The sequence below is a fragment of the Lepus europaeus genome, chromosome 17 (genome assembly GCF_033115175.1).
Source record: "Lepus europaeus isolate LE1 chromosome 17, mLepTim1.pri, whole genome shotgun sequence".
In the NCBI taxonomy this organism is placed as follows: domain Eukaryota; kingdom Metazoa; phylum Chordata; class Mammalia; order Lagomorpha; family Leporidae; genus Lepus; species Lepus europaeus.
The window spans coordinates 37166428-37187597 of NC_084843.1; the positions used below are offsets into that span (position 1 = coordinate 37166428).

General features: G+C 44.4%; 1 protein-coding gene and 1 long non-coding RNA gene across 3 annotated transcripts in view; both read left to right on the forward strand.

Moving 5' to 3' along the window:
* The window catches only part of LOC133775669 (uncharacterized), an 86777-nt gene extending 84670 nt beyond the window's left edge, over window positions 1-2107 (forward strand). For both annotated transcript variants that reach the window (XR_009868295.1, XR_009868296.1), the window contains one exon: window positions 1998-2107. This is a non-coding gene — a long non-coding RNA (uncharacterized LOC133775669). The remainder of the gene's footprint in view (window positions 1-1997) is intronic.
* Window positions 2108-14046: 11939 nt separating this feature from the next.
* On the forward strand, window positions 14047-18589 carry PPP1R3C (protein phosphatase 1 regulatory subunit 3C). Its single transcript, XM_062214871.1, has 2 exons — window positions 14047-14173; window positions 16133-18589. Exons 1-2 carry the CDS (start codon window positions 14160-14162, stop codon window positions 17070-17072), a joined length of 954 nt encoding a protein of 317 aa, XP_062070855.1. The 5' UTR covers window positions 14047-14159; the 3' UTR covers window positions 17073-18589.
* The last annotated feature ends 2581 nt before the right edge of the window (window positions 18590-21170 follow it).

Below are 21170 nucleotides of genomic sequence, written 5' to 3' on the forward strand. Positions count from 1 at the left end.
CCCTTTGTACCTCTTTCCATCTGTTATCTATATAGCAGCTATTAGAGTAATTTTTTCTTTTTTTTACAGATTTATTTATTTGTTTGAAAGTCAGAGTTACACACAGAGAGAAGAGGAGAGGCAGAGAGAGAGAGAGAGAGAGAGAGAGAAAGAGAGAGAGGTCTTCCATCTGATGGTTCGCTCCTCAATTGGCCGCAACAGCCAGAGCTGCACCAATCTGAAGCCAGGAGCCAGGAGCTTCTTCTGGGTCTCCCATGTGGGTGCAGGAGCCCAAGCACTTGGGCCATCTTCTTCTACTTTCTCAGGCCATAGCAGAGAGCTGGATCGGAAGTGGGGCAGCTGGGTCTCAAATCGGTGCCCATATGGGCTGCTAGCGCTTCAGGCCAGGGCATTAACCCCCTGTGCCACAGTGCTGCCCTAGAGTAATTTTTAAAATTGTAAATTTATCACCTACCTCGCCTCATTAGTCCCTTCACTGGCTTCTCATGGCACTTGGGGCTAAATCTGAAGTCTTTATAACTTAAAATCTTCTGCATGATTTAGCCTTTATTTGCCCTTTGTATCAGTCAGCATGCTGGCAGAAAGATATAACCAGAATGGGTAAATACAAGGGTGTGCATAGGTTCTGATGAAATCGAGAAAGAATGATGCCATCCTGTAAGGGTAGTAACTCAGGGAACTGGAGGTCTGAAGGAGAAGTGGAGGGAGCCATTGCACAGCCTGAAGAGTAGCTCCATGGAGAGGACCACCTGATGGGAGCACAGGCTATTGGTCAGGAGTGAAGCCAATCATAGTCACCTTTTATGGTAGAAGCTGAGGAATAAACACTTGGATTTCTCTGTTCTGTCAGTGCCTTGCATTGACCAAACCCAACCAGAAGCCAGAGGTAGGAAAACCCATTGATGCAGTCCAAAAAGGTGCGCTTCTTCAGGCATAAATAGGTTGCAAATGCGTGGCAAGTGCATTTGGAGGGTCAATTGAAAACTCTAGTAGGTCCTTTTATAGTTTTTATAAGGCGCCTTATACTTCAAGCACACTTTGTCCTTCTGTCTCCCCAAATCTGCCCCTTCACCTAGCCAATGCCTGCTCTTTCTCTTCTTTAAGCCTGAGTATCACTCACTCAGGGAAAAAGCTTTCTTTCTCTTCTCTTAGTTTGGATCATGTCTCTGTATCGTATGGTCTCAGGCACCCTCTGGTTATCTTTTGATTTGCATACAAATTGCATAATAATTGTGTAATTTCTTGCTTACAATCTTTCTGTTAGACTGAGAACATGAGATCCAGTTGATCTTTTTGCTCAAACTATCCTCAGCTCTAATGCAGTGAGCTGTACAGTAGAAGCTCAGTAAATATTAAATAATTGAATACTTTTTATTTGACAGATAGAGTTAGACAGTGAGAGAGAGAGAGAGACAGAGAGAAAGGTCTTCCTTTGGTTCACCCCCCAAATGGCCACTATGGCTGGAGCTACACCGATCCGAAGCCAGGAGCCAGCTGCTTCCTCCTGGTCTCCGATGTGAGTGCAGGGCCCAAGTACTTGGGCCATCCTCCACTGCCTTCCTGGGCCACAGCAGAGAGCTGGACTGGAAGAGGAGCAGCCGGGACAGAATCCGGCGCCCATATGGGATGCCGGCACTGCAGGCGGAGGATTAGCCAAGTAAGCCACAGCTCCGGCCCAAATAATTGACTACTTGATACTCATGTTGTCCAGTCTTCAGTTTTCTCCTTGTATGTCACCCAGCTCTGACTAAAGTAGGTCTTGCTAACTCTGACTTTGAACGAACCTGACACCATAGTGGGCAAATTTTCTACAGTGTTCTAGGCATTGTTCAGTGCAAGAGATATGGAGATAGGTAATGTTTGGTACCTGTCCTCAAGAGTTCATGGTCTGATAGGGGAGGCTGTTGTGTAAACAAATGAAATCAAGCAGTGCTACAAAATCTACTCTAGCTATTTAAACAAATTCATTTGAAGAGAACATTGTATTCTGTTTCTAGGGTGGGGGAACATTGGACATTTGAGCTGGAACTTGAAGGATGTGAAGGGTTGGGCCAGGTGAAGCCCTTCCAAGCAGAGGGAACAGCAAGAACAAACAGGAGGACGTGGCACATAAGGTAGGGACTTAAGTGACCTGTGTGCTTTCTGCAATTAGAGGTGTACATTAGCCAGCAGAATTTTCCAGGAGTTTCAAAGTTAATGGTGATCTTACATAAGCAATAAGGTGAGAAACGAAAAGCAAGGAGGCACTGGAACACAGAGGGAAGAAAGAGATATTTGGAGGCCCACGAAGAAAAGAGGAAGTTGGACAATAGCCAGAGGTAGCAACAGAGAATCAAAAGGTAACAAATGGTTTTAAGACAGTAAAAGAATTCCTGATGAGTTATTGCTCAAAAGGACTCAAGTGTCCACAGGTCCTGGTGCAGGTGTCTGACTTGTGATCTGAAAACAAATCTTCCATGTCCTAGGACAAGTTGTGCTTTTGTACGGGCTCCACGTCTGGGGCATTTGGTGGTTTGGTTGGCACCGCTCTGTGGTACTTTTGAAATAACTTTTCCCCTGACTGCCAACTTAATAGTTCACTATCTTTATTTAGGATTTTGGTCAACACTCATCTCTAGAATGTTTGAAAGCATCTTTTGACGATTCATGTTCTTGTTGTCTGCTTATTCATCACATTCACATCATTTCAACACCATATTTTCCAGTTCTCTATTATCTATATAGGATTCTGAAACCAGCAACTTTTTTTTAAAAAGATTTTTTATTTATTTATTTGACAGGTAGAGTTACAGCCAGTGAAAGAGAGAGACAGAGAGGTAGGTCTTCCTTCCGTTGGTTCACTCCCCAAATGGCCGCAATGGCTGGAGCTGCACTATCCAAAGGCAGGAGCCAGGTACTTCCTCCTGGTCTCCCATGCGGGTGCAGGGGCCCAAGCACTTGGGCCGTCTTCTATGCTATCCCAGGCCATAGCAGAGAGCTGGACTGGAAGAGGAGCAACCAGGACTAGAACTGGTGCCCATGGGATGCTGGCACCGCAGGCGGAGGATTAACCTAGTGTGCCATGATGCCGGTCCTGCCAGCAACTATTTTTCATGATTAATGTGTCCAATCCACCCAGCTGCTGTGTGGTTTTTGTGTGGGTTATTGGGCTAAGTGTTGGAGATACCCGGATGTACATGATATTGTCCTTGAGCTCAAAGAGCTCACAATCTAGCAGAGGAGACAAACTAGAAAATGGGTGTTTATGAAGGTTGATAGGAAATGAATGAGAAAAACAGTCACAGGATCTATGGAAAAAAATAGAGGCAAATCCCTGAGGAGTATGTGTGTATGGAGTGGGAGAAATGGAAGACCAGCTGGGGCAGATGAACTCTGAGATGAACCTCAGAGGAGGACTAGACGGTAGTCCAGCAGACAGGAACGGAGGAAGGCCCCCGGGGGGGGAAGGGCAGTGAATGATCAGAGGGAAGACCTGGGAATGGCAAAGGGAGGTGAAGCTGGTGAGGCAGGAGGGTCACGGAGGGCTGTGAGTGTCTGCGGTCAGTTTTGGTTATTTGATTTCAGAAGGCTTAGACTGTGGGTCATAAAGTACCATGATACCAGGTAAAGCTAGGCACCCCGGTGGTTTTGTTCCCTTCAAATTATTTTATTTTTAATTTTTTATTATCATGTATCACTTATACAGTTTTATAGAATACAATGCAATATTTCAGAGTATATACAGAAGCAAAACCCCAAAACCTGGCAACTAACCTTTCCATTTCCTTTTTTCCCCTTTTCTTTTCTTTCCTTTGTATTTGGAGCCTACCAGCTCCTCTATTCCTGTTCTTTATGTAGTAGATAATATGCTCTTGTTGGTTTTCTGAAGATGCATTTGAGTAACACAAAATAGGGTGGGAAAAAACGATCAAAAGGCTATTGCAATCAGAGTAAGAAAATGTAAAAGAATGGAGACAATGGAGAAGAGAATGAAGAATTTGAAAAATACTGACTTGGTGACTGATTAAATGTGGGGGTAAGGAGGACAGAAATGTCTAACGGAAGGCCCATTCTCAGATCCTACTTTAATACCACTGAAAGAACCAGCTACTTACTCAGATACAGTATACATTTGAGGTTTAATCTTGGCTTTGAAGGCTAACTGCATCACTTTATAACTGTGAATTCTGTCACAGTTACTCAGTCTTACTGTCTCAGTTTCTCCATTTGGAAGATGGAATCATAGGGTGCCGTTACTGTGATACAGCAGGTAAAGCCGCTGCCTGCTTCCATATGGGCAATGATTCAAGTCCAGGCTGTTCCTCTTCCAATCCAGCTCCCTGTTAATGCATCTGGGAAAGCAGCAGAGGATGGCCCAAGTGCTTGGGCCCCTACATCCATGTGGGAGACCTGGAAGAAGCTCCTGGCTCCTGGCTTCGTGGCCAGACCTAGCCCTGGCAGTTGAGGCCATTTGGGAGTGAGCCAGTGGATTGGGGAGATCTCTCTCCCTCTCTCTCTCTCTCTCTCCCTCTCTCTCTCTCTCTCTGTCTCTCCCTATCTCTGTCTATGATTCTGCCTTTCAAATAAATGAAAAATAAATCTTTAAAAAATATAGACTCATATTAGTGATTTTACAGTTTTAATGTTTATTAAATGAAATAAATGATATTAAGTCATTTGTAGAGTTGAAAGGATAATTATATGTAAAAGGTTGTTGCCCTAAGACTGTCACTGTGGTTTTCACTAATCAGATCTTGCATTTCTGTTTACAATTTACAAAGTAATAATCTCCTCCAGTATCAACCATGGAGAAGATGAATTCCATGAACAGCATCATGGGCCAGGGTGGAAGAAGGAGAAAAGAGATCTTCTGTCCTGTTTTCAGCAATGGATCCCTGTTTTTAATTTACTGCCATTTAAATTAAAATATTATGTTGTAAGCATAATGTAGCAGTGATCATGTTGTAAAATGTGTAAAAGGACCTAGCAGTGCTGGACGTTTAGTTTGTCCTTGAAAATGCTAATTTTTCCTTTTCTGTCCTTCAGAAAGAAAAAGTTCTCTTTTAATTGCCAATTGTATGAGCTCCAAAACTCTGCAGCAAGAAAAACTCACTAAGGTATTTAAGAAATTAAGATGGAATACATTTTTGCCCCCCAACATCATCACTTCTGACTACAGGAAGTATTTTTGTTTGTTAGTTTTTGTTTTTTTAAAAACACTTTTTGTAAAAAGGAAGTGAGGTCATTTTGAAGTACTTTTCTTCCTATTGGTATCTCTCCAATAATTGTCAATAATTCCTAAGTGACTTAAAAGTTTACCGGTTGCTTATTTTTAAAAAAATGTAATATTTTGCTAATAGAGAGCAAACAAGGCTTGGAGAAAGTTGGCCTTGAAATGTGTTTTTAAAGTTGTGGCTGACATCCTAGAAGATTTACTACACTTCAGACAAAATAGTCAAGCCCAAGAGAAAACAGTTGACTCAGTAGGGTCTGGAAAATTGTTCATCCTCCTCAACTTCCCCCAGCTGGAACTTTCCACCACTTCCTAGGCTTGTAGCAGCTCAGCAGCTACAGTTTTCTGAGAGACACAATGTACCATCTTAAGCCAGATCTGCTTTTTCTCTTTCTGGTTACGGGAAATAATACAGCATTCTATTTTAAAGAAAGGAATGAAGAGTTCTGAACGACTTTTGGAGCCGTTTGTTGCTAACAGTTCTGTCCAGTGTTGAGAGTGGGCTTGCATGATGTGTTTGACTGCGTGTAGGTGTGAAGTGTGGTGCTGAAGAGGGCGAGGAGTTTCATTTTGTCATGTAAGAAAGGAGGTGTTGTACCTTACAAGTGGGTGACATATTTTTCACTTTGGGCTCCTGCCAAAGGTGCTTTAATACCCCTCTGATAGCCATAGTTTGTAGCTGAGCCTAGAAACCAGATCACAGAGCAGAAAAAATACTTACCAGTAAATCACATGAAAGAGTAGCTTCAATAGAGAGAAGCTGCTGCACCTTGACGGCCATTGGGTTTTTCTAGAAAAGAAGCAGAGTGCAAAGTCACAGGGCAGGATGATTGAGGGAAACAGGAGATTAACTAGAGATGGCATCCCTGTCCAGATTCAGTGATGAGAAGCTATAGAGCACCAGGACCCACGCAGCACAGACAAACCCAATTGGCCATGTGAGTAAGGCAAGGGTTTTTTCCAACTTCTCAGACAGGAGGAGCTGGAGATAGGTGAGAGCAGAATTTAAGAGTATGCATTGTGTCAGTTCTTGTTTACTGAGTGGATCCAATCATTGCCTCAGTCCATGTTCTCTTTCCCATTCATCCTGAGTCAAAAAGGAAACTGTCCTCGTCATCACCAAAATTAGAGCCTCCATTGAAGGTTGAATCAGGATAAGCAAGTTCCCTTGCCAAAGTTTGCATGTGATTTGTCCCTGTCAAAACACATGTTGATGCGTGGTCCCTAATGGAACAGTATGGAAAGGTGGTAGTACCTTTAAGAGGGGATTGTGGGAAGTCATGACCACTCTCAGGAATGGGTTAATGGTGGTATCTGGGAGTGAGTTAGGTATCACAGGAGTGGAGTGTTGTAGAAGGGTGAGTCTGGCCCCTCCCCAGTCTCTTGCTCCCTCTCTTGCCATGCGATTGCTCTCTTCTGCTTGCGCCATGTCCTGCACTTGTGCATGCTCCTGCCAAGTGATACCTTCTGCTATATGTCACTGACCCCAGGCTGTTTGGACTTACCAAGCACTAGAATTGTGATCCAAATGGACCCCTTTTCTTCATGTATTACCCAGTATCACATATTTTGTTATAGTAGTGCAAAGTTGGACCAGGACATCCCTCTTGAAGTACCTTATTTGTATACATTGCTGTGTCATCAAAGCACTTTCGCTCCCCTCCACAGAGGTGTGAGTGAACAGGTTCTTGTGCACATAATTCTCCTCCCACATGCCTGCCTGCTTACTGAATAACATTCTTCTACTGCCCTCATTTGAATGCCCACCTGCATTACCTATTAAATGCTGATATGTGAGTTGGTCTATGGACTCTCATCCCACTGATCTGATTCATGCACCAGAACCAGTATATATATATATATATATATATATATATATATATATATATATATTTAACTCTAGGATTATAATACATTTCAAGTTGGTAGGGCTAGTAAGTACATTTTCGTCGTTCTTTCTCAGAATATCCTCATTCTGATTTTTCCTACGTTGAAGTTTCCTATGAATTCTAGCACATTTTGGCTAGATTCTACTCCTTTCCCCCACACAACCCATCTGCTCTCCAAGCCTCCACATATTCATACTAAAGCCTTTTAAAAGGTCTTTCAGAGGGCTGGCTGGCACTGTGACATAGTGGGTAAAGCTGCCACCTGCAGTGCCAGCATCCCATATGGGCGCCGGTTCTAGTCCCAGCTGCTCTGCTTCCAATCTAGCTCTCTGCTGTGACCTGGGAAAGCAATGGAAGATAGCCCAAGTCCTTGGGCTCCTGCACCAACATGGGAGATCTGGAAGAAGCTCCTGGCTCCTGGCTTTGGATCAGCCCACCTCCAGTCGTTGTGGCCATCTGAGGAGTGAACCAGCGGATGGAAGACTTCTCTCTCTGCCTTTCTGTAACTCTGCCTTTCAAATAAAATAAATCTTTAAAAAAAAAAAAAGGCTTTTCAGTAGCGTTTCAGCTATTGCTTCATAGACTCTAACTTTTATTTACCTTAATCCTTTGAAGAATGTAGAGAAATTGCAGCAATTTGGAAATGTGACTGTGGGCACGGGAGTACGACCCCTCCCTTACAGTCAGATTGTTACCCTGTCCTTTGCTTACTTAATTTTGTAGCACTCTGATCTCTAATTTTGTTCAAGATAATATGGGAGTTTTATATATATATATATTTAAGATTCTCTTTTCTCTGATCCTTCCTCTCAAGACCTCCCAGCTCTAATCCTTACCTCAGCCAACTTGTTCTCATGCCCTGGTCAGAGGCCTCCCCTTTTCTCTAAAGCCCTGAAGCCCATGTAGCAAAATGTGTACGAAGTTCACATGACCCATTAGACATTTAGCCAATGGGTTGGTCACATGTCTTTTCACCTCTCTGTCCTTCTTCCCAACAGAGAATCAGAGAGGCCAAATGTATCATCCTTTTTTAAATCCCTCTCCGCCTCCCCTCCTCACCTCATCTGAAACATTTCCTGTGTCTCAGGTGATGACCTGCATGTTCTTGAATCCCTTAGGGTGGCTAACAACAACTGTGCTTTTATACCTACACCCAGAGTGTTCTCTTCTTTTACAGGGGTATTTTACCTTGGGGATATGAGATTAAAAACTCAAAATTTTTGAGTGTTTTCAAAAATTATATTTGGAAATCCCTTCAATGTACAGGAAATGGCTGGTAGCCTAGTCTGCTCAAAAACCTTTTCAGTTCTTTCTTTCCCTCGTCTCTGGAATGTGCCCTTGGAGTAGAACAGTGGGCTGCTGGCACCGTTTCGATTATGATCTTTGTCCTATCATTGTTGGAGCCACACAATGGTATTCTCATCATCTACAAGCCCCAAGGATGATGCCGCACCATATGTTAGTTCTTCCCACTTGCCAGGCTTCCCAAGTCCCACAACCTTCTCGAAGCTTTCACAGGTATCTCACAGCAAGCTTTCCCCTTTCTGCCTCTTCCTGGTCTCCTCAGAGCTTGTTTTGGTCTTGGTAGGTAGCATGGTTGTGATTGTCTTGTTCAGAGAAACTTGCACACTTAGAACCTGGATTCGAGAGGTTTGAAACCCAGCCCTGTCACCTCCTGGCACTGTGATCTTGGACATAATATTCCACAGACCATCTCAGTTTCCTCATCTGTGAAGTAGGTTTCTACCTCACAGGATTGTTATAAAGATTACATGTGTTCCTATTTGTAAAGTGTTTAAAATAGTGCCTAGCCCAAGTAAGCACAATATAAGTGGTGTTTTCCTTTAAATTATATTCCTCCACCTAATATTGGTGTTCCCATCCAATGTGGGTAGAGAATGAAGAAGGAAATAGTGGGGACATGTGAACTTGCACTCCTCTGATGTCAAAATGGAAAACCTGGCCTTTTTTAAATCAAAATGAGCAGTTCTCAACCTCATAGACACTACACCATGGAGTACTAAGAGCAGTGATGAGATTCATCCCAGTTACAGCCAACTGTGGCTAAAGTTCTGATATTTTTATATTAATAACTATGATAGAACTCTTGAGTTCTTTCTAGATTGCACACTGAGAATAGAGGGGCTTGCAGAAAATGAGCTGGCAACCTGGGGGCCCCTCAAGGTGTTTTCCCCACCAGGGCAGCTCTGTGCTAATACACTGAGCAAATGCTGCCACGTGATCAACAGCCTCTGGCTTAGTAGGCTTTTTTCCCCTTAAAATAGCATTTTATTTTTTTCTTTATCCATTCTTCTAAAATATTTTAATTTTAGTTAGTTTTTGGCCGGCGCCGTGGCTCAACAGGCTAATCCTCCGCCTTGCGGCGCCGGCACACCAGGTTCTAGTCCCGGTTGGGGCACCGATCCTGTCCCGGTTGCCCCTCTTCCAGGCCAGCTCTCTGCTGTGGCTAGGGAGTGCAGTGGAGGATGGCCCAAGTCCTTGGGTCCTGCACCCCATGGGAGACCAGGAGAAGCACCTGGCTCCTGCCATCGGAACAGCGCGGTGCGCCGGCCGCAGCGCGCTACCGCGGCGGCCATTGGAGGGTGAACCAACGGCAAAAGGAAGACCTTTCTCTCTGTCTCTCTCTCTCACTGTCCACTCTGCCTGTCAAAAAAAAAATAATTTTAGTTAGTTTTTAACAGATTCAATGTGATTTGGAGATACAATTCTAAGAACATGCTAGTATTCCCATTCTTCCTCCCTCCCCTTCTCTCTTTCCCACGCTCCTTTCTTCTTCCTTTGTTTCTGTTTTTTAGTTTTTGAGATAACATATTTTAAATTTATATTACAATAAAAATGCTTAATACTTTACCAAATAAAAAGTTTAACAAATAAAAAACAAAAAGATCTTAGTTTAGTAGAAATAGAGACAATGGCTATAAATGATAATTGAGTGAAAATATAACCATTTCACCCATCTACAGTAAATTTTAAAGTAATCACAAATCATTAAAACTACAGCAGTATAACATTCTTAACCATTGGTTTGACAAAGATATAAAATAGTTTTATAAAATTATATTTGCAGCAATTCTGATACACCAGGCATTTCTTTCTTTTTTCTTTCTTCTTCTTTTAAGTTTTAGCTCTCATATATAAGGGAGAACATGCAGTATCTGCCTTTCTGGGTCTAGCTAATTTCATTCAATATTGTGTCCTCCAGTTGCATCCATTTTGCTACAAATGGTAGAATTTATTTCTATTTATAGATGAATAATATTTCATTGTGTATACATGCTACATTTTCTTTATCCATTCATCTGATGATGGACATCTTGGTTGATTCCAAATTTTGGCTATTGTGAACAGTGCTGCTATGAACATGATGGTGCAGGTATCTCTTTGATACATTGTGTTCAAGTCTTTTGGGTGTATACCCAGTAGTGGGATTTCTGGGTCATATGGCAAGTCTATTTCTAGTTTTTAAAGAAATCTCCACAATGTTTTCCACAGTGGCTGTACTAATTTACATTCCCTCCAATAGTGTGTAAGTGTTCCCCTATGTCCACATCCTCACCAGCATTTTTTATTCTCTGTGTTTTGGATTTTAGCCATTCTGACAGGGGTGAGGTGATGTCTCATTGTGGTTTTGATATGCATTTCCCTGATGGCTAGTGATGGTGAGCATTTTTTCATATATTTGTTGGCCATTTGTATTTCTTCTTTTGAGAACTGTCTTTTGAAGTCCTTTGCCTATTTCTCAACTGGATTGGTTGTTCTTTTGTTGTTAAGTTGCTGATATATTTGGGATATAATCCTTTGTCAGGTAGTTTGCAAATATTTTTTCCCAGTCTGTTGGATGTCTTCTCACCTCTACTGGTCTTTTCCTTTGCTATGCAAAAGCTTCTGAGTTTGATATAGTCCCATTCATTTAGTTTTGCTTTTGTTGTGTGTGCTTTGGGGGTCTTATCCAAATAGTCATCCTCTACACGAATGTCTTGGAGTGTTTCCTCTACATTTTCTTCCAGGAACTTCATAGTCTCCGGTCTTAAATTTAGGTGTTTGATTCATCTTGAGTTGATTTTCATATATGGTGAAAGATACGCATCTAATTTCACTCTTATATACATCCAGTTTTGCCCTTAGTAGTTTTTTTTAAAAAAGATTATTTATTTGAAAGGCAGAGCTACAGAGAGGCAGAGGCGGGGGGAGCAAGAGAGAAAGACAGAGGGAGAGACAGAAAAAGACAGAGAGCTCTTCCATCCACTGGTTCACTCCCTAGTTGGCTGCAGGAGCCAGGAGCTTCTTCTGGGTCTCCCACGTGGGTGCAGGGGCCCAAGCACTTGGGCCATCTTCTACTGCTTTCCCAGGCCATAGCAGAGAGCTGGATTGGAAGTGGAGCAGCCGAGACTTGAACTAGTACCCATATGGGATGCCAGTACTGTAGGTGGCAGCCTTGCCCACTACGCCACAGTGCTGGCCCCTTAGTAGGTTCTTAAAATGTTTCCTGAGTATTTCATGAGTTTGGATTTCTGCAGTAAAGACTGTAATACCCTTGAGGACAAAGGGCTATGGCTTGTGAGTCCTTGGAACCCCTGACATGGTGCTGGAAGTACTGCACAGGTCACTAATTTCCTGTTGGTGTGTTTATTGTTAAGATGCAAAGAACAAAGCAATGCTTGGATTTTGCCAAACCACAGTTGGAGAAAGCCCGTGAATTATAATAAAGCTCCCCATGAGTCTTAGTTTACTTGGTCTTCATTGCTGCCGTCCCTAGCTAAGAACATTGATTCCATCCCAGTTCCTCTTATACTACGAAAGCCAGGAAGGAGGCAGAAGTGGACAACCTGGGTCTTTCACTACACAGGTTTATTGAAGCTGACTCCTCTTCAGAGAGCGCTGTTTCTCTCAATCTTCCGTTTGAAGGAGTTGAAACAGAGTGACTTTTATGGCATTAATCAACACCAGGGGGCAGGAGAGAAAGTGGAGTGAAAGGAAACAAGTACAAAAGGGTGTTGTGAATAATGGCTGAGGTATGTGAGAGCTTCCAGCACAGTCCTAGTAGGTGCCTGGCAGGAGGGCTATACATGTTGAAGTATACTTGTTGAACATTTTAAAATCATTTAAAAATTACTTCTTAGAGAAGTCGTCCATGTTCATTGTAGGAATTTTTAAAAATACAGAGAAGCTAAACATCAAAGACATTTTTAGTTACTCATAAATTCACTACCTCAATAAAAGTATGGATAACATTTTAATGGAGCATATTTTATTTACTCTGCATGCACATCTCTCCCCCAAAATGAGATCATAAAAAATTCTTATAATTTTACATTTCTCCATAACATTAGCTGGTAACATTCACCTTTTAGCTCAAGATATGATTATGGGCAGAAGAAAGGACTACCCAGGCTTCCAGTTTGGGCTCCGGCCTAACCAACCCCTGGCAAACAGCTTAGCTTCTCTAGGTTTTAGATTCGTCTTCTGTGAAATAGGTTGATAACAACGTTACCACCCATGTTACCGATGGCACCTTCGCCCTGCACGGTTTTTCCGGCCAGGGTAATTAGTGGAAGACAGTCCGGCGCAGTGGGGCTCGCTCTGGCATCAGCCAGCTCCACCTGTGAGATCCTGCGTAGGTCTCGTGCCTTCTTAGTGCCTCAGTCTTCTTTTCTCTAAAGTGGGATGAGACACACTACCTGGGGTTGTTGTGAGACGTCCACAGATAGAGCAGGGTCTGGCCCACAGTCCAGAACCATTGTGCTGCCCCTGCCTCACACCGGAGGAAACTGAGACCGAGGTGACCAGACCCACCTCTAGGAAATGCCACACCCAAAGCCCAGGCCCTGTCAGCTGGTTTTGACTGAGCTAAAAGGCTCGAATCCCTGCCCCTCACTGGTTGTTACATTTAAAAAATGAAGCCCAAGCCTGAAGCATCTTTCCCAATTTCTTCTTCCACATTTTAGCAACTCCACTTTAACCGTCCCACTGCTGACCGTTCTTTAAAAGACAGCGTGATCTTTTTTGTACATTTTGATTGACTGCTGGATATTTAAGTAGAGCAGAACTAGGATACAAGTTTTATAAGAACAGTTTATACTTAGAAATTTAATTTCAAGGTTGGGACGAATGGTCAAAACCCGCCCCCAAGCAGCACAAAATAAGGAAAGCCCAGAGAAAGGCACTGGCGCTGGGAGGGCCATGATTGTTCGCGTGGTATTTTAGCACTGCTAAAGGACATCGGAACTGAGTCCAGGGATTTGGGTTCACCACTGGCTTTGGCTGGCCATGTGAGTGAGAAAGGCCATTTCATTTCTGTCTGTAGTTTTTTTTTTCTCCCAGGGAGAAAACTGAAGAATAGACCAACTTACAAATTGCCTTTTAATTAAATGCCGTCTTACTGTTTTATAAGATCTGCGCGTTGAGAGGGTGATTCCTGGCACCCACTGTGGTGCATTCGTGGATTCACCCTAAGCAAAGCAAACAAACAAACAAACATAAAAACCACTCAGCCAAACTTTTCCCTGCGGAGGCTAAGGTGCGCTAGCACACCAAGCAATGAACAATGCAAACGCTGAAGACGTCAGGAGCCAGCCACAACTTGCTGTGCTCAGATTCAGCCGTGCACACACCCGCAGACGGATTCCCGAGGCGCTGGCTGGTGAGCTGGGCGCGGCCTCCCGGCTCCTTGCGCGACTTGCCTGCACGCCCCCTCGCCCAGGGCTCGCGTTACGCCGCTCAGTCCAGCTGGCCCAGGAGTCCCCAAATCCCTGGGCTCCCAGCTGGCGCTGGACACATTCAGCCCCGCAGCTATCGCGTCCTTGGGGAGAGGGCTCGAGCTGCAGCTGGGCGCTGGTTGGTCGCGCCAGCGGGCCCGCGGCCCGGCGATTGGTCCAAGGGATCCGTTCACGTGGTTCCGAGCAGATAAGCGGTCTCTCTCGCGCCGGATCCGCAATCTGCGGGAGCGACCGGCGAGGGGGCACTGCCAAGAGCTGCAGGGCGAAGGTGCGCAGGCAGCGGGGTGCAGGCTCTCGCGGTCAGCCCCGCCTCTCTGCCTCATGAGCTGTACCAGGTAGGTTGGCTGCGACTCTGCACCCCCGAGCCAGGCGGAACGTGCAGATGCATGGAGATTGGAATGGGGTGGGGGCGTTTTCGTTCTGTCGTTTCTGCAGATAGAGACCCCAGAGGAGGGCAAGTTGACAGATTGCTAGATTGAATCCGGCACGCAGAGGGCCCGGGAGGTACGGAAACTTGCAGTGTGTGACTTTAGCAGAACGTATGTTGGCAATCAGCATCCTGAACCAGAAACTGTTTAAACCTGAGTCAGCTATAGTTCCATCTGCCTCACTGATAAGACTTCTCTTTTGGTCCCGCAAGCCTGTTCCTAGGACGCGGGCAGCCGGGCTTGGGGGAACAGCCCTCTCATCTTGCTGATTAGTTTAGTTTGGGGCGAAACTACTGGACGCTGTTCACAATCTTATCACGGTTCTCCATAGCAAACTCGGTCTCAGAGTTGGAGCAAACTATTATTTTTAACTCTTGGCCAGGACTGAAAATTCCAAGGAAATAGCCCAGTACTAAAACTGTCTTTCCATAAATGCAAAAGACAACAAACAAACCCAGGCTCCCATAAACTACTTTTAATAGCTTGCCCAGACATAACTTAGCAGAAGCCTTCTCTAAAAATCTAGCCTGTTCATTATTATTAGACCCAGAGTGATAGCTTTAGCTTTCATTTGTTTAAGTCTGCAGGTCACCCAGAAAAATCCCAGCGCTAATAAAGTGAGTTCTGCGAGGGCTCTTATTATTCATTTTGTGAGAATGAGCGCTTGCCTGGTGCTTGGGGTTGCTCTAATGAGCAATGAAGGCAGACTCGGAAATATTGTGCACTGGATACACGTAACTCTGAATCTAGAAGGCTGAAATACGGGGGAAATCTCAATCCCATGCCCTTGGCCAAATGTAATGTGAACCAAAGACCAGAAAAGCCTTCTTGAAGCATGCTTCTTGGTTTATTGCTGAGCATAGTTATGTTAAAAAATTTTAATAGCTTTAATGTCTTTTCACTTATAAATGTCTATCACCAAAACATTAGAAAATATCCAAAAAAGTACAAAGATGAAAATAATTGTGAAATCCTATCACCTAGAGATAATTACAAACTTTTTAGTTTGTTTTCTATAAAGTTTTAAAATATCTATAAGTTCAAATACAATATATATTTTTTAAAAAGCCCAATTTTCAGGTCATTAGTTTTCCCACTTAAATGTGGACTTGCCTTGGGCATGCTTCCATAGGAAATACAGATTATGCAAATTTTTTCTTTAAGTGCCTGAACTGCTGACTTGTTTCAGTCAGTTACTTCTGAAACATGAGGAAGAACATGACAAAGTGCAAAGGTAACTTTCTGCCTTCCATTCTTCCTAGCCTTGTCACTCTCAAAACCATTGCATACAAATTTTATTGATGTATTTTTTTTCTTTCCAAGTGGCTTACCTTTCCAAAGCAGTGTAATCTATTTAGCAGCAAAATAAGCAAAGGCAGCAGAGGGACTGGATCTGTGGTTTCCAAACCTATCTTGTTGTTAGAACCGCCTGGAAGGCTTTCCCAGCATCCCTGCTTCCATTGCTCCATCCACAGGGGTTCTAAGTATTCGAATTAAGAAGAAAGAAAACCAACCGATTCTCAAGGTCACGGTGACTAGCCAGGGTTGAGAACCATCTCAGAGCCAGTGGTACTTAAAGTTGTGTAGAGATCATTACGTGTCCAACACTACTGTTTTGCAGAAGGAGAAACAGAGACCCCTCCCACTCCTAAAAAGTTAAGCAGTTAACCCACAGCCCTGCAATCAGCCTACAGTGAAGGTGGACATAGGATGCAGGTGGGATCACCTAACCCTGCTGCCTCCTGCTCCATAGAACAGCACCTGCCTGATCCTTACTGCATGGCTGGAATTCAGTCTGCACAAAAATAGTACTTACGAAGTCAGGACCCAGTGCAGGTGATGACCCCTCTTCCTTTTACATTCCAGAATGATCCAGGTCTTAGATCCACGTCCTTTGACAAGCTCCGTCATGCCAGTGGATGTGGCCATGAGCCTTTGCTTGGCGCATTCGCCCCCTCTGAAGAGTTTCCTGGGTCCTTACAATGACTTTCAACGAAGACATTTCGTGAATAAACTGAAGCCTCTGAAGCCGTGTCTCAACATAAAGCAGGAAGCCAAATCGCAGAACGGCTGGAAGCGCTCACACAACCAAGCCAAGAAGCGGGTTGTGTTTGCCGATTCCAAGGGCCTCTCGCTCACTGCCATCCACGTCTTCTCTGACCTCCCAGAGGAACCAGCGTGGGATCTCCAGTTTGACCTCTTGGACCTGAACGATATCTCCTCTGGCTTAAAACTCCATGAGGAGAAAAATCTGATTTTAGATTTCCCACAGCCTTCAACTGACTACTTAAGCTTCCGGAACCACTTCCAGAAGAACTCTGTCTGCCTGGAGAACTGCTCTCTGCAAGAGCGAACTGTGACTGGGACTGTGAAGGTGAAAAACATGAGCTTTGAGAAGAAGGTTCAAATCCGAATCACGTTTGATACTTGGAAAAGCTACACCGACGTGGACTGTGTCTACATGAAGAATGTGTATGGTGGCTTGGAGAGTGACACCTTCTCGTTTGCCCTTGACTTACCTGCTGTCATTCCAACGGAGGAGAAAATTGAGTTCTGCATTTCCTACCACGCCAATGGGCAGGTCTTCTGGGACAACAACGAGGGTCAGAATTACAGAATTGTGCATGTACAATGGAAACCCGATGGGGTGCAGACACAAATGGCACCCCAAGACTGTGCATTTCACCAGGCACCCCCTAAGACCGAGTTAGAGCCCACAGTCTTTGGCAGTCCAAGACTGGCTAGTGGGCTCTTTCCAGAGTGGCAGAGCTGGGGGCGAATGGAGAACGTGGCCTCTTATCGATGAATTTAGCAACCCAATAACTGGCCTTGACCTGTCGTGCTCCCCATGCAATTCTAGGTCTGCAATGCTCAGTATTAGGAAGTCTTTGCTACTTTCCATCTGTAGGTTTAGATGTGAGCTTTTGAGACCTGGCTATAGAAAAGATAGCCACTGAGAATTTAGTGTTGGGATGTCTATGGATGATACCACCCATTTTTGCTTCTGGGGATCAGCTAATAGCCTGGGAGCTAACTTTTTATGGGAGTAATCCTTTTGCAGTGCCCTTCCTTCTTCCCTCTCAATTCACTAGCTTTCAGGATGGGCAAGGAGAAGTTGAGGAAGAGGACAACAGGAAGCTGTGCTGATGGTATGAGGAACGTGTGAAAAGTGTACACCAAGGGCTCTGAAGTCACCTCAGAGCTGGAGTGGGAGGTCTGAAACTTGATTGTTGGTGAGAAAACAGAAGGTTCTTCTGTGTCCTAAAGCTGGCTTTACAGTTCTCTCTGGGGGAAATAATGTGTGGAAGGGAAGAAGACCCCTTCTATATATTCTTCTAAGAAAAGCCAAATAAGCTTTAGGGGTGCTGGCTGGTGTTGGAAGAAGATGAATTGTAAGTTAAGGACAAGATCTCAGATGAAGCCTTCCCCTTTAATCTGGGTCTTTGGAAATCCACGATTTAAAGAAAGTTTAAGCAGATCTGGCCTTGCGGTTCCAATACTATGAGTAGTTGTGATCAAGGCAGAATATTCGGGCTCTTGATACAGAATGTTGCCTAACTAAAACCACACTACCATCAATGGCTAGCAACACGTATAGACTCCATGTCATGTCAAAGATTGCTCTTTGCAAGTGCCTCAGTTAAACCAGAACACTGTGGTTGCTTAACCCAGATATCTGAAACTCATGAGTTTCTGGTCTCGTAAGGTCCCCTGTGTACACTGGCCTCTCCCTTGCAATGCTGTGATATTTTGGGAGTGCTGTCAGTGTACATAACTCACATCCTTCATATTGAAGGTGACTCATTTATTTTTTCTGCCACACTTTTTAGATGTGAAATTTGAAGTTAGGACTGACACTAGATGCAAGAATCCAGTATGTGCTACATCTGTCTCTTGCTTATTTTTGTTTTGCTGTCTTAATTTCCTAAAGTCAAGTGCCTCTTTTTTTCCCCAAAAAATGGATGTGAATTGTTTTTGATGTGTTGTAATATACTTGTTTTCATGTGTGTATAACTCCATTCTGTAAAATCTTAAGGACAGGAGTCCTGAAATGCTTGCTTTAATCATTTTATAAATCCATTTGGAGGTGTGAAGGAGATACAATTAATTTGAATATGTGTGTTCTGCCATTCTGGAAGAGTACGATTGGAGTAGCTCTACTGTGACAGTGTTTGAGGTTTCGGCTAGATCCCATCATTTTTTCCCCTACTTCACTGTCCTCTAGATATCCTTGATGAGCTTATCATTTGAAGAATAAATGTGTTTGATATAAGACCTGAGAATGTTTTCTTCTCAAGCTACCATTAAATATGAAACTGTCAACTGGAAGTCTCCTATCTGATTTCAGAACAACTGAACTGGGTTGGGTTGGATCAGGAAGTGGAGCTACCTGATGGTATTCACGTGGCCCCAGTCGTATTAGTGACTGTGTGTCCTTCCTCCTAACTGTTGGAGCTGGGGCCCAGGGAGATTGACTGAAGCTGCTCAGTGTGGCCCCTTGACTGTCCTCCTCTGTGGTTACTATTCATCACTCACACTCTCTGCCGTGTCAAGGTTATGTTGGAGGCCACACCTCAGCTTTAAAATGGGAGAGGAGGTAACGTGGGAGGGAGTGGAGGGGCTCCCACTCCTAGGTCACTAGCACCTTCCTGAAGGGGCAGAACTTGGAACTGCGTGCAAGTGCACAGGGTTGGGCAGTGGGCATCAGTCCTGGACCAAGGGGAGAAGCATAGCTTCTTGAGGTGGGGGGATCTGATCTGTGGACCCAGGTTGTTGCCCCAGCTCTGCCTAAAATTCCAGAACTTATGCACAGCGCATCTTAAAGGGAAACCAATGGTCCACTTAGTGGAAAAGCCCAGTTATGAAGAGTAAACTTGTATCATGGCATAACATCCTCTGTGACTGAGATTACAAACTACAGGGTTGCAGGCTGTGTCTGCTCACAGATGTATTGACATGCAGGATTTTTTTTTTTTTGTAAAAAATAACATTGCCAAGATATAGCAATCAGCAGACTACATTAAAAACTATAGGTTTCTTTTTTTTTTTTTTTTCTCTCAAAAAATTGCAAGATCTTTCCTCTTGATAACTACTATTTGGAGTTGAGTAGTCGCTGCCCCCTTTAGGTGGGCATGGTGTCCTACATGGAGCTTGCGTTGTGTTGGCCAGAGTCCCCACCAATGCCTGCCTTCTTTTGCCCTATCTGCTGGCCTCTGCAGGTGTTGGCTTTTGTAACCTCTGCTTTGGTTCCTCTGGCTCTGCCATCCTGTGGATGTTTGGGTGAAGAACACCTGCCTGAGGTCAAATTTGCATCTGACAGGGACCTTGGAGACCACAGGACTCAAATGCCTACCTTTACAAAAGAAGAACTCACATAGAGGACGTTCAAGGTCCTGGGGCAGGTAGAGTCAGCTGGACTGTGGCTTTTGTCTGTGTCTGGTGTTTCTCTGGATGCTTTAGGCTTCCTTCTTCTTCTTCTTCTTTTTTTTTTTTTAGATTGATTTATTTGAAAGGCAGAGTTACAGAGAGGCGGCAGGGAGTTGAGGGTAGGTAGAGGTCTTCCATCCACTGGTTCACTTCCCAAATGGCCACAACAGCCAGAGCTGGGCTGATCTGAAGCCAGGAGCCAGAAGCTTCTTCTGGGTCTCCCATGCAGGTACAGGGGCCCAAGCACTTGAGCCATTTTCCACTGCTTTCCTAGGCCATGGCAGAAAGCTGGATCAGAGGAGGAGCAGCTGGGACTCGAACTGGTGCCCACATGGGATGCCCACACTGCAGACGGTGGCTTTTCCCCATATGCCACCGTGCCAGCCCCTACACTTCCTTCTTAAAGGAATGACCTTCCTTCTCCAGTGGCCTTCCTTTCTTAAAGGGGAGGGCTCTATCTAGGGAGGCGTGACTCTGGCCAACACGTGCTAATCACCTGTGTCAGCTTGATGGCTCAACGCTGGCATGTCCCTGAGTTATTCCCAAGGGAGGACCTGGTCAGAGAGCAGGGTGTTCCTGAGATGATCCACTTTTCACATCCTGATAGCTCAGCTTTTAAAACATTGAACATGGGAGAATGACTTGAATTTGGGGTACCTGATACTCTGCTCCAGAAAACTAAGATTTAATTCAGTTATTTAAGGGCTCTGTTCTTTCCTAAATTTATGCATGTCCTTTTAGCTTGTCTCCAAACTCCAGCATGGGAGTGAACTGTGTGCCTTTATCAGTGGGAATCTAAATATTCTGCTTGAGCTTGTGTGGTCCTTCAGCCTACAAAGGGAAAATCTCTTCCTCAGCGTTCATCTCCAGTTGGGTTTTTCAGCAGCTACTGGTAGCTGTGGTCCGAACAAGCCCTCTCGTTGGTGGACAAGGATGAAGCTCAGAGTGAAATGGTGTTAGCTAGGCTGTTAGTTAAAGCTTAAATGTGCGAGAATTCTTATTCCCCTGCAAAGTGATGTTTGTCTCTTTAACCATGAGCTTGATAACGCCCTCCTTCCCAGGATGCAAGTGTTGCATCAGGAATCGAATGCTAAGACTGCATCCTATTTGAAATCCCAATTTGGGCACCGCCCCCTACCTAATAAAAGGAGGTGGAGCGTGGTGGGTGAGGAAAGGTTTCTTTCCGCCATGGATCACGCCGAGAGGTACTGCTCTTGTTTTCTCTCCCTCTTTCACGGGCGGCGCACTGGGCCACTCGTCGTGGGTATTTCTCTGGGGAGACCCACACTCACATATGAATGCCCTTTTTATTCCCTCACTGCTAAATGAATCTTGTTCCTATTTGGGCATGTTACTAATCGTCACTTTATCTCTGTGGGAGACAAGAACCTGGGTTGGACATTAATATGCCCGTTGCCCCTCTCAAGGCCAGTACCCATCTGCAGTTTTGCAGACCCCTGACCACATGCCCCTTCCC